We start from the raw sequence: 12,130 nt of genomic DNA on the forward strand, positions 1-12,130 counted from the left end.
GCAGCTAGAAAGAAAAACCTGAGATGATGCTATGGTACCCCATGACAAACTCTGGGATCTACTTGTAGAGTGCTTTGAAAACTATTACTTTTTTCTTGCTTTGCTTTATATATATGTTATATTATACAATAAAAAAAGTTAAACTATTAATATATATATATATGTGTGTGTGTATATTAGCCATGTCTCTCCTGTCAAATTCTGAGCCACTATTTGGTTAATTACCAGCCAACAGACCCCAATAATTTGACCAAATCCAACCCCTCTCACAGCCAGTTATAACAGCATCTCACCTCAATGAGGTTTACATATCTGACCACTGAGTGTGGCAGGAGGTACCTGGGACAGCCCTTTCACCCCACCCAGAACGTAATGACTTTTGCTTTCCATATAATTCTAAGCTAGGTTATTAGGTTACCCCAACCTAAAACAAGTTAGAAAACATAAATCAGATCTAGAACTATGGCTTTTATAGGAAAAGAGGAACTTGACACATTGAAGAATCAGAAAGACTCAAGAAACACATTGGTCTTGGGCCATTTGGTATGAGGCAATGAGTCCTTATACTTCAATGAAGAAGAGCATTATTAAGAACACAATAACTCACATTCCTAGTGATGGCCCTCAATCACCAAGAACTGATTAAATTGTACTACTTTTGTAAAGGTATTTGATGTCCTGGTTAAGAAGGCACAGAAGTATAATAACTTTCAGGAAGATTTCCATCCAAAATACTTTAAAAAGTTATTATACTTAAAAAGCAAATAAATACTTGAAATAGGAATGTCACATAAAGTGTCACCTTCTCTTACACAGCGTTTTCCCCCCAAGTCTGTATTCTAGAAAGGTTAACAGCTAAAATAACTTTAGATAGAAACATTACAGGATAAAATTTTTAATTATTAGTATTCTAAAGTCATCATTTCTATATACACAGAGCTAATAAAGTACAAGAAGTTCTGTCTTTCTGAAATCTCAATAATATATTATTACTGGAGAGAAAATGGATTCTAGAATCAACTTTCTCATCAAAGCTTTTGGTCACAAACCGTAAGTTCCACTGTTTGCAGAGTCTTTGGAACATAATTGGAGCCAGAAACAGAAAAGGTTGCTTACGCCTGGTGCATTACACAGTATTTTAGTTCCCACAAAAATTTATGATCCATATGGAAGCAGTTTTGCTCTCCAGGACCATACCACTAGGCCATTTCAGTCATTTATTACATTAAGGAAAAAATCCAGAATTAAGACACAAGCAACCACAATCAACCAAGCAATACATTCATAATTACCGTTAATACCACTCTGATGTCCTAGCTTACCCCTAACCATAACCGGATCAACAACTGAAAAAAAATATGGCACTCATGGTTAAATGTAATACAACCATTTTATTCCATTCCTTATCACAAGTTGTAAGATTGTTTTTTAAGATAAAATACTAATAAGATTACATTTTCTATCTAAAACTTCAAATGTCTGTGGGTGTATTTTTAGGAATGTGTCCTAGAGAGGATATTTCCCACGGCATTGGTTTGTACTATCAAAAACAATCTAGATATTAGCAGAGAACTGGTTAAATGCACTGTGTACATTCACAGGACAGAATACCATGCAGCCATAATAAAGAAAAAGGCAGATCTATATGAACTGATCAGAAACAATCTTCCCGGTACATTGTCAAGTTAAAAAAAATTTACAGAACAGTAGGCTAACAAGAGTGGGGGTGATGAGAAGGTGGGAGAAAGAGGGAGAAAGAGAACAGACATACCTACAAACTATCTCCAAAGGACATACCAGAAACTGGTAATAATGGGTTTCCCTAAAGAAGGGAAGGGGTATGCGGGGCATATACAGGCTTGGGTGAAAGGAATACCTTTTGCTGAATACATATTTTATAGCTTTCTCCACTTACAAAGGCTTCTCAATGATCAATTTAAGGATGTTTGATAAAGTTTCTCTGATAAAGCTTCTGCAGTGATAATCAGAGATCTGGAGCTATCCAGTTTGAAGGCATTTATTGCCTTAAGTTTAAGTCATCATTAGATTATTTTAATGTCCAAATCACCATGCTCTGGAAATTATGATCTGAAGATTTCACCTGAACACACAGAATTAGAAATCATCTCTTCAGGGAAGTCTTTCATGACTTCCTAATTTGGGTTCCATGGCACTGCTCCATGTCCCACCAAGGTACCCACTGCATACTGCTACCATTATTTTGACCACTGTCTGGAAATTATCTTTTTCCTTATACTATTCCTGTAAATTTTCCACAAATTTGAAATTATATCAAAATAAAAAGTTACCAAAATAATCCACATACTACCTATAATAAATCTTGAATACCTAATTAACGACAATTATGCACTTTCTCTTAACATTTAGAAGAATCTGGAAAAACAATTTGGATAGACCAAGTAAGTCTGTTTAGAATATTGCCCCCAGGAAAGTATGAAATAATTTTTTCTTATAAAATTCTCATATAGAGAGCAAAGACATTCATAACTGCTTCACTGACCTTAAGAGTTGTATACAATGTTGCAAAGGTCTCCCTAAAATTAACTGCAAAGTTTAGTAGTGTTTCTGAACCTAGTCCTCTAATTCTTTCCTTCTTTTCTCTCTTCCTCCATCTCAGTAAAACCAGTCTTAAACAGAAAAAGAACTTTGATAGAAGCAGCCAGAAAAATGTTTGCATGGAAGTATCTGATTAGATAAATGCCAGCAGGAATGTTTAAAACTCACTCTTGAAGTGTCCCTCAGACACTGTTCAGTATCAATTAAAGTGAAAAACGCCAGAGGGCAGATCACGTCTTTTAAAAATAACATCTAGGTATTTATTAGAGAATAATAAGGAGTTGTGATTGAAAAATCCCATTTGTCCTATAAAATGTAAATATTCCCAGATCTTTCTGAAATTTTCTTTTCCCTAGAGGTTTACTTTAAGGTTAAAGTACTTAATGTTCCTATTAAACCACTACTATTAATTTAATACCTGTTGAGCAAGTTCTTCATTTGGTGAGCTCCTGCCCTCTGGATAATTAGGAGTCAACAAAAACCTCTTTTTGAAATATTCAACAGGTTCAGACAGAGTTGTTTTCTGAACCTCATATATTTTATTTTAATAAGGAGGATTATTGGCCACTTTTTTTAAAAATGAGAAATGTATTACTTTCTCTGTTTTTCCATTCTAAGTCAATGAAGAAGCCCTATTTTCTGAGCCTTGCATTTAAGGATATCCACTAATTGCAAACTGGTTCCAAAACTCAATCTGTACCTGCTAGGAAGGAGGGAAGAGAAAAAAGCTCAGAAAAGCCTGTGAATTTCCAAATTATTCTTGAGGATGTGAAGGTTGGAATTATTATTTTTCAATTTGTTTAAGATTATCCTATTTCTCTCTTGTTAAAATGATTTTGATATAAAATGATAAAATGAAGAAAAGACAGGTGAATACTTGATTATATCTACTTCATGACCAAAGAAAGGAACAAAGTAAAAATCCTCTCTGGTGTTAGTTTATGAAAAAACCCTCAAAACTCTAATCTTTTCTACCTGAAGTAGGTAATATTAGAATGTTTTCAACCAAAAGCCACAAAAACATGCCCAGATCATAAAGTACAAACAGTGCTGCTATTGTACAAGGTGTTTAGCACATAGCAGGGCCTCTGTCTAGCTCTCTCTCTGACACAGTGGCCATTAAGATACCAGCACTTAGACTATTTCTTTGTTTTACTAACTTATATGCCACAGTAATAACACCAAAATTGGAGACGTTTTTTGGTTTTGCTTTGTCTCCCAAAGAGCCACAATTTTCAGCTCAACAACCAGTTTGCCATTTCTTACCCTAGTTGGACTTTCTGAAACTGTTTCGTAGTTGAAAGAAAAACCTGACATTGAGAGCCATCTAAGGAGAAAGAAAGAAAGAAAGAGAAAATGTTAAGAAGCAAGAGGGGGACTTCCAGAGAAGATGGGGGCTTAGTAAGACGCGCGGATCTTAGTTCCTCCTCCAGAACAGCTACTAGGGGAGTAGAAACGATACAGAACAGCTCCTGGAGCCACGAAAGAGATCAAAAAGACAGCGTACCCCATCCTGGAACGGCTGACTGGCTGGGAGAACCCGCTCCGGTGAGATCGCCAAGGGGTGCGGGCTTCCCCGGGCCAGGGCGGCAAGCGGCCGGTGTCCCTCCCTTCCTCCTTCCCGGGCCAGCTGGGAGAAGTGGACAGGCGGTCCCCTCAAGCCACAGCGGCTGGCGACCCCCCCACGCGCGGCCCCCCGGACCAACTGGGAGAATTGGATCGGAGATCCCCAGGCCGCGGAGAACGGTGACCAGGGTCCCTTCCAGACACGTGACTTCCCGGTCCGGCTGGGAACGGTGCACTCTCCCGGGCTGCGGCGGCTGGCGCCCTCCCGCCACGCTTGGCGCCCCGGGCCGACTAAGAGATTCGGACGGGCGCTCTCCCGGGCTGCGGCGGCAGGCGACCCTCCCCGCATTCGGATCCCCGGGGCGGCTGGCACTCTTCCAAGCCATTTCGGCTGGCGAACCTCCCCCACGGCGAGAGTTTTCCAAAGTTAAAGGACCCACAGCACCTTTTACTGGTGGGACCCGAGACAAACGTGTGACACGGCGCCACGTACTGGGCAGGATAAGAAAAACAGAACCCAGAGATTTCACAGAAAAATCTTTCAACCTGTTGGGTCCAACACCCAGGGAAATCTGACAAAATGCCCAGACGCCAGCAGAAGATAACGGATCACGCTCAGAAAATTGAAAATATGGCCCAGTCAAAGGAGCAAACCAATAGTTCAAATGAGATACAGGAGCTGAGACAACTAATGCTGAATACACGAACAGAAATGGAAAACCTCTTCAAAAACGAAATCGATAAATTGAGGGAGGACATGAAGAAGACATGGGCTGAACAAAAAGAAGAAATAGAAAAACTGAAAAAACAAATCACAGAACTTATGGAAGTGAAGGATAAAGTAGAAAAGATGGAAAAAACAATGGATACCTACAATGATAGATTTAAAGAGACAGAAGATAGAATTAGTGATTTGGAGGATGGAACATCTGAATTCCAAAAAGAAACAGAAACTATAGGGAAAAGAATGGAAAAATTTGAACAGGGAATCAGGGAACTGAAGGACAATATGAAGCGCAAAAATATACATATTGTGGGTGTCCCAGAAGGAGAAGAGAAGGGAAAAGGAGGAGAAAAACTAATGGAAGAAATTATCACTGAAAATTTCCCAGCTCTTATGAAAGACCTAAAATTACAGATCCAAGAAGTGCAGCGCACCCCAAAGAGAATAGACCCAAATAGGCGTTCTCCAAGACACTTACTAGTTAGAATGTCAGAGGTCAAAGAGAAAGAGAGGATCTTGAAAGCAGCAAGAGAAAAACAATCCATCACATACAAGGGAAACCCAATAAGACTATGTGTAGATTTCTCAGCAGAAACCATGGAAGCTAGAAGACAGTGGGATGATATATTTAAATTACTAAAAGAGAAAAACTGCCAACCAAGACTCCTATATCCAGCAAAATTGTCCTTCAATAATGAGGGAGAAATTAAAACATTCTCAGACAAAAAGTCACTGAGAGAATTTGTGACCAAGAGACCAACTCTGCAAAAGAATAAAATACCTAGGAATGAATTTAACTAAAGAGACAAAAAACCTATATAAAGAAAACTACAAAAAACTGCTAAAAGAAATCACAGAAGACCTAAATAGATGGAAGGACATACTGTGTTCATGGATTGGAAGACTAAATATAGTTAAGATGTCAATCCTACCTAAATTGATCTACAGATTCAATGCAATACCAATCAAAATCCCAACAACTTATTTTTCAGAAATAGAAAAACCAATAAGCAAATTTATCTGGAAGGGCAGGGTGCCCCAAATTGCTAAAAACATCTTGAGGAAAAAAAACAAAGCTGGAGGACTCGCGCTGCCGGACTTTAAGGCATGTTATGAAGCCACAGTGGTCAAAACAGCATGGTATTGGCATAAAGATAGATATATCGACCAATGGAATCGAATAGAGTGCTCAGATATAGACCCTCTCATCTATGGACATTTGATCTTTGATAAGGCAGTCAAGCCAAGTCACCTGGGACAGAACAGTCTCTTCAATAAATGGTGCCTAGAGAACTGGATATCCATATGCAAAAGAATGAAAGAAGACCCATATCTCACACCCTATACAAAAGTTAACTCAAAATGGATCAAAGATCTAAACATTAGGTCTAAGACCATAAAACAGTTAGAGGAAAATGTAGGGAGATATCTTATGAAACTTACAATTGGAGGTGGTTTTATGGACCTTAAACCTAAAGCAAGAGCACTGAAGAAGGAAATAAATAAATGGGAGCTTCTCAAAATTAAACACTTCTGTGCATCAAAGAACTTCATCAAGAAAATAGAAAGACAGCCTACACAATGGGAGACAATATTTGGAAATGACATATCAGATAAAGGTCTAGTATCCAGAATTTATAAAGAGATTGTCCAACTCAACAACAAAAAGACAGCCAACCCAATTACAAAATGGGAAAAAGACTTGAACAGACACCAATCAGAAGAGGAAATACAAATGGCCAAAAGGCACATGAAGAGAATCTCAATGTCCCTGGCCATTAGAGAAATGCAGATCAAAACCACAATGAGATATCATCTCACACCCACCAGAATGGCCATTATCAACAAAACAGAAAATGACAAGTGCTGGAGAGGATGTGGAGAAAGAAGCACACTTATCCACTGTTGGTGGGAATGTCAAATGGTGCAACCACTGTGGAAGGCAGTTTGGCGGTTCCTCAGAAAGCTGAATATAGAATTGCCATACGACCCAGCAATACCATTGCTGGGTATCTACTCAAAGGACTTAAGGGCAAAGCCACAAATGGACATTTGCACACCAATGTTTATAGCAGCGTTATTTACAATTGCAAAGAGATGGAAACAGCCAAAATGTCCATCAACAGACGAGTGGCTAAACAAACTGTGGTATATACATACGATGGAATATTATGCAGCTTTAAGACAGAATAAACTTATGAAGCATGTAATAACATGGATGGACCTAGAGAACATTATGCTGAGTGAGTCTAGCCAAAAACTAAAGGACAAATACTGTATGGTCCCACTGATGTGAACCGACATTCAAGAATAAACTTGGAATATGTCATTGGTAACAGAATTCAGCAGGAGTTAGAAACAGGGTAAGATAACGGGTAATTGGAGCTGAAGGGATACAGACTGTGCAACAGGACTAGATACAAAAACTCAAAAATGGACAGCATAATAATACCTAATTGTAAAGTAATCATGTTAAAACACTGAATGAAGCTGCATCTGAGCTATCGGGGTTTTTTTTGTCTGTTTGTTTGTTTGTCTTTTTTTTTCCTCTATATTAACATTCTATATCTTTTTCTGTTGTTTTGTTAGTTCTTCTTCTAAATCGATGCAAATGTACTACGAAATGATGATCATGCATCTATGTGATGATGTTAAGAATTACTGATTGCATATGTAGAACGGAATGATTTCTAAATGTTGGGTTAATTTCTTTTTTTTTCTTTAATAAAAAAAAAAAAAGAAGCAAGAGGGAAGAAGGAGTAAGATGTGGAGAGAAGAGCACAGTTAATGATAATGAAGCCAGCTGTCTGGGTGTCAAAGACGATAACAGTTGAGAGAAATGTGCCCAGGCTGCACTGGGCTTCTAGACAAAAATATCACTCATCAACCAGAAGCAGCAGAATTGGAAGGACCTGGTACCACTCAAAGGAACCCTTCACTTTTTCTCTTCAGTGTTCAGATACTTAACCAGCTTCCCTACCTCCCTGACTGTCCACATTTCAGGGTCACTAAGTATTAATTCCAGGGACTGTAGCGTGGGCTTTGTCCCTCCCGACCGTCACTGTGTGCACTTCCTCTGAACTTCCTTCCAATCAGTTCACCAGTAGTACATTTTTTCCTGGAAGTTTCTTTTTTCAAAGCAAAGAAAAATTATACATAGTTAGTCAACACATACTACAAAGATTCTCCAGCCTCATGCATATCTCCTTTTGCTCTTTGGAACCTGATAAAATCTTAATAATTACCTTGTAGCATTCTCCTTTCATTACCTCTACTCTCACCATAACAACATTCAACTTTCAATCTTAAAACAATAATAAATTGTCCTGTTTCAAAGCTAAATAACAAAATGAATACCACCTATACTTTAGCCAAATCTGGTCAGCATACTTCTGCAGTATGCAATACTCTCTTTTTCATATATTCAAAAGTTCCTCATTTTCTGATTTGTTCCCAATAGTATTTTTTTTTACTTTTTTTTTTTTTTTTTTTATACATGGGCAGGCACCGGGAATCGAACCCGGGTCCTCTGGCATGGCAGGCAAGTGTTCTTGCCTGCTGAGCCACCGTGGCCTGCCCTTCCCAATAGTATTAAGCATATAAACAGGGGCATCCTTGGAAGGGGAGAATTAGAAAACAAAAGTCTTCCATTAGAATCTCCAAGATAGTCCCTTGAAAGGGATTTTAAACCCATAAATCTAATAGCAGACATTTATATACATATACATACATATGTATATACATACAGACATATATAAATGCATATGGTGAGGATACAGGGAATAAAGATGTCTTTAATTCAATAACACCCAGCCTACCTCTTGAAACACAAACAGAGAGCATCTCTACTTTGTGGATACCATTCCTTAACTTTCACTCCACTGAGTAACAATGAATCAAAGCTGCTTATTAGCTCTGTCAAGTAATCCAAAAGAACCTCTGCTAATTTTCTAACAGAAGAATAAGATTAGATGCATACCAAACTTTCCCATTCATTAATAAGAAATACTTCCAGGCTGCCCTAGAAATTCCCCTCCAGAATCCCACAGCCATTTCGGGAACATGAGAAACCACATTATGCTGCAATCATGGCAGTTTTTGGTACGGGGTCCAAAATAAACTGCCTAGTTCAAGTCTGTGAATAAAACATTACCCAATAAATAAACAGCCAAAGTTCTCAGGTTTCATCTACCCAAACCCAGCTATCACAATTGATGACCTAGAATAGTGACAGATTTCAACATGAATACTTAATGATGCAATATCCACAAGAAATCCTCTAGTTATATTATATGTAAATATCCCACAACCTTGGATGGAAGATGATGAATTGGCTGGAAAACACACAGGCCTAAGGATTCATTGACAAGAGTCTCATGGAATTCTGAGCAAAGAATAAGGCCAGAGTTCTTTAGTTTACCCATCTTTGAGGACAGTAGGTAAAAAAAAATAACTCCTATAAGCCAGCAATTGTTCTACGCACTTAATGTGCCTTAACTCACTTAGCATTTATGAACAACCATACAAAGTTGTTCTCATTTTAAGAACGTGGAAGCAAAAAAAAAAAAACTAAAAAGCTAACCAGTGATTTGCTCAGAGGTCTCTACAGCCCAGAAGTGATGCAAACCGATCTGTCTTTAGATTCCACAGGAGTCAAGGTAAACATAGCTTCCCCTGGTTTCACCAACATTCACTGAAATTGTGGCCAGCAAAAGTTTCTAGAGGCCTGTCTCCCTTGCCTCTCCTTCTATATACTTTTTGCTTTTGCTTTCTATTTTTAAAAGATGTCACATTCCTTTAACTTCATAATAACCCTTTGAAGCAGTCAAAGAGAACATCAGCAAATCTCCATTTTACACGCAAGAAAAATCAAGTCCAGGATCCTCAACTTCTTCCCTAATGATGTTCTTTGGAATCGTTTGTTATGTGAGGTAGAGAATTTGGGAAAACCAAAAGTAAAAAGGAACCCAAAGAAATCCAGTAACAAAAAGTGATAGTTTTAAAAGTAGGAACATATGAATCCAAACTGTTGGGAGTATGTACACCAATTAAATATCGTGCGCAATATGCTCCTACAAAAATACCCATCTCCTGAAGCATGAAATTTGGAGGGCCAAGGAACAACACAAACAGCCCTAAAGCCAATCTACACACAAGCACCGAGCAGCCTGCCCAGCCCTGCACACGAGGTAGGGAGACTGTAAGGAATTTTTTGCTGAACTTGGGCATGTGGAAGCACCACAGAGAGGGTAGTCGGAGGCCCCAAGGCTCCGCCGACCAAGGCGGCCGCAGGGAGCCTTGTCCTGTGCCCCCCCCCCCCCCCCCCGGTCCCTGACGCGGCGTCGAAACGGGTCAGCTCCTGCTCCATCGTGGGTCTTTAGGGTTGCGACCTGACCAATCTGAGGTTCGGCCATTTCTCCCAGGCCGCGGCGCTCCCTGGCCCCCTCCTCCCGGGATTCCTTCGAACAGTGCGGTTCCTACCGCCACCTGAGACCCGCGTCGGGCGCCTCAGAGCCTGCCTACCTTCCCTGCCGTACCTCCCCCTCGCAGCCACGCACGGCGCCCCAAGTGCCCCATACGCAGCCAGCGCCAGCTCTGAGGCCGGCCCTCGAGCTGCCCAGCGCCCTTCACCGCCCTCCCGGGAAAACAGAGGGCCCGCGTGACCCCTGACCCTGACCCATAGCCTTACCCGCTCTGCAACCACCTGACTGGCAGACCCCGCGCCCGAGGGTCCATATGCTTAGAGCCAACTCAAAGGCAGCCAGGCCCCAACATGCTCCGCGATTGGCTGAAGCGGCCGCAATCACGCATTTCTATTGGCTGGATTCCCCGCAGCGACAGGCGCGCGTGGCGAGCCGCTGTGAGTATACCGAGAAGCTCCGCCCATCCCAAGGTCAGGCTAGGGGCGGGCCTGGGGCGGTGGGAGCTGGAGCCGCAGCCTGCAGATTGGCTTTGTGGGGCGGTCGGACGTACTCCACGCTTGAATTGGGAGTCTTATCCCTCAGGCAACCCTCGGGACGGATAAGGTTCCTGCCGTACTTGGCCGCGGCCGCATGTTAGGTACTGGAATTCCTTCTGCTTGGGGACATGGCATTGCTCTGTCCTATAAAGTAAAAAGTCACCAGGCTGGACAGTTTCCTCTCGCCCCCAGAGCCACATCATAATATCTGCTGCCCCACCAAGAACACCCCACACCTAGGAGGAACCACGAAACATCAGCTAGTGCAACCAGTTGGGCTGCATCAGTTGCCTACTCCCAAGCCGCTGTAATCTATTGTTTTCCTCCATCCCACCCTCACTTCTTCCCTATGCTTTATCCCCACCTACCCAGAAACAACTCCACTCTATGCCCAGCCTCAACATCACAGCCCCAGTGTCAGTCACTCTGAAGACTCGCGGTGCTGAAGAGGAGAGAAATAAATGATCTGACTTATCACTCTAATTTTCTACAATGTCGTTCACAGCAACAGAAAATATTTTGGCCACTCTAGCATTAAACACAGCTGAGATTATCTAGACAATTGTAGGCCAAGAGAGAAAAAGCATAAACCCCATTCAACTTCTTTATGTAAAAAGTGCTAGGAGAAAATTTCAGTAGTTAATAAAAGAGTCCAAGATACGAGGAAAGAAGAGTGAGCTGCAAAAAGAAAAGCCCAAACAAAATAAAAACAAACTCAGGGACCAAAAAAAAAAAGGGAGGGGGGTGGCCTCATCAGCTTCCTGGGGTGGACTTGTTTCCATAGAATTTATCCTGCAGAGAGAGGGGAAAAAAATGTAAAAGTTAGTTCTGAGACACTGAATCTCTCTACAGTGCATCTCTGGAGCTTCAGAAAGGTTTGACAAAGTCCCTCTAGATCAGAACCTTTCCTTTGGGATCCTCTTCTGCAACAGAAAATAGTGACTAGAGCCATGCTTATTGCCTTCCATGTCTCTCAACTGGGCAACTTCCCTGGGCTGTCATATTCTTGCTGGCTACTCACTTAGCTCACAGTGTGGAGCTGCTTCCATCTTAAGCTGCTTCTTCATTGTGCAGAACTGGTTTGACTTTTCCCAGTGCCAGGCTCCTGCCTCTATTTATGTGGACAAGTGCTCCTCCCTCATTAATTAAGGGCACTTTGGGCTACTCTAGGCAACTCAACACCGGTAAATACACTGCTGGGAATTTAAAAACGCAAACCACACCCTCCAAAGCATAATCAAATTCCAGCTTTGACCTGCCGTGAAAAGGGATCTTCATATAACTGCCACTCCTGGATATTAATG

The 12,130-nt window shown here is 41.0% G+C and overlaps 1 protein-coding gene across 8 annotated transcripts in view; it reads right to left on the bottom strand.

The window, feature by feature from the left end:
- SLC11A2 (solute carrier family 11 member 2) overlaps positions 1 to 11,926 on the bottom strand; it is a 100,618-nt gene extending 88,692 nt beyond the window's left edge. For 3 of the 8 annotated variants that reach the window (XM_077170894.1, XM_077170896.1, XM_077170892.1), the window contains exon 1: positions 11,848 to 11,926. In XM_077170894.1, the coding sequence (XP_077027009.1) occupies positions 11,848 to 11,893 (46 nt within the window). In that variant the 5' untranslated portion in view covers positions 11,894 to 11,926. Of the gene's footprint in view, positions 1 to 10,390; positions 10,501 to 10,556; positions 10,714 to 11,847 lie in introns of those variants that run through there. The other 5 variants (XM_077170899.1, XM_077170895.1, XM_077170901.1 and 2 more) reach the window with 5 other exon arrangements.
- Between the last annotated feature and the right edge of the window lie 204 nt (positions 11,927 to 12,130).

This window comes from Tamandua tetradactyla, chromosome 7 (assembly GCF_023851605.1).
Source record: "Tamandua tetradactyla isolate mTamTet1 chromosome 7, mTamTet1.pri, whole genome shotgun sequence".
NCBI classification, from domain to species: domain Eukaryota; kingdom Metazoa; phylum Chordata; class Mammalia; order Pilosa; family Myrmecophagidae; genus Tamandua; species Tamandua tetradactyla.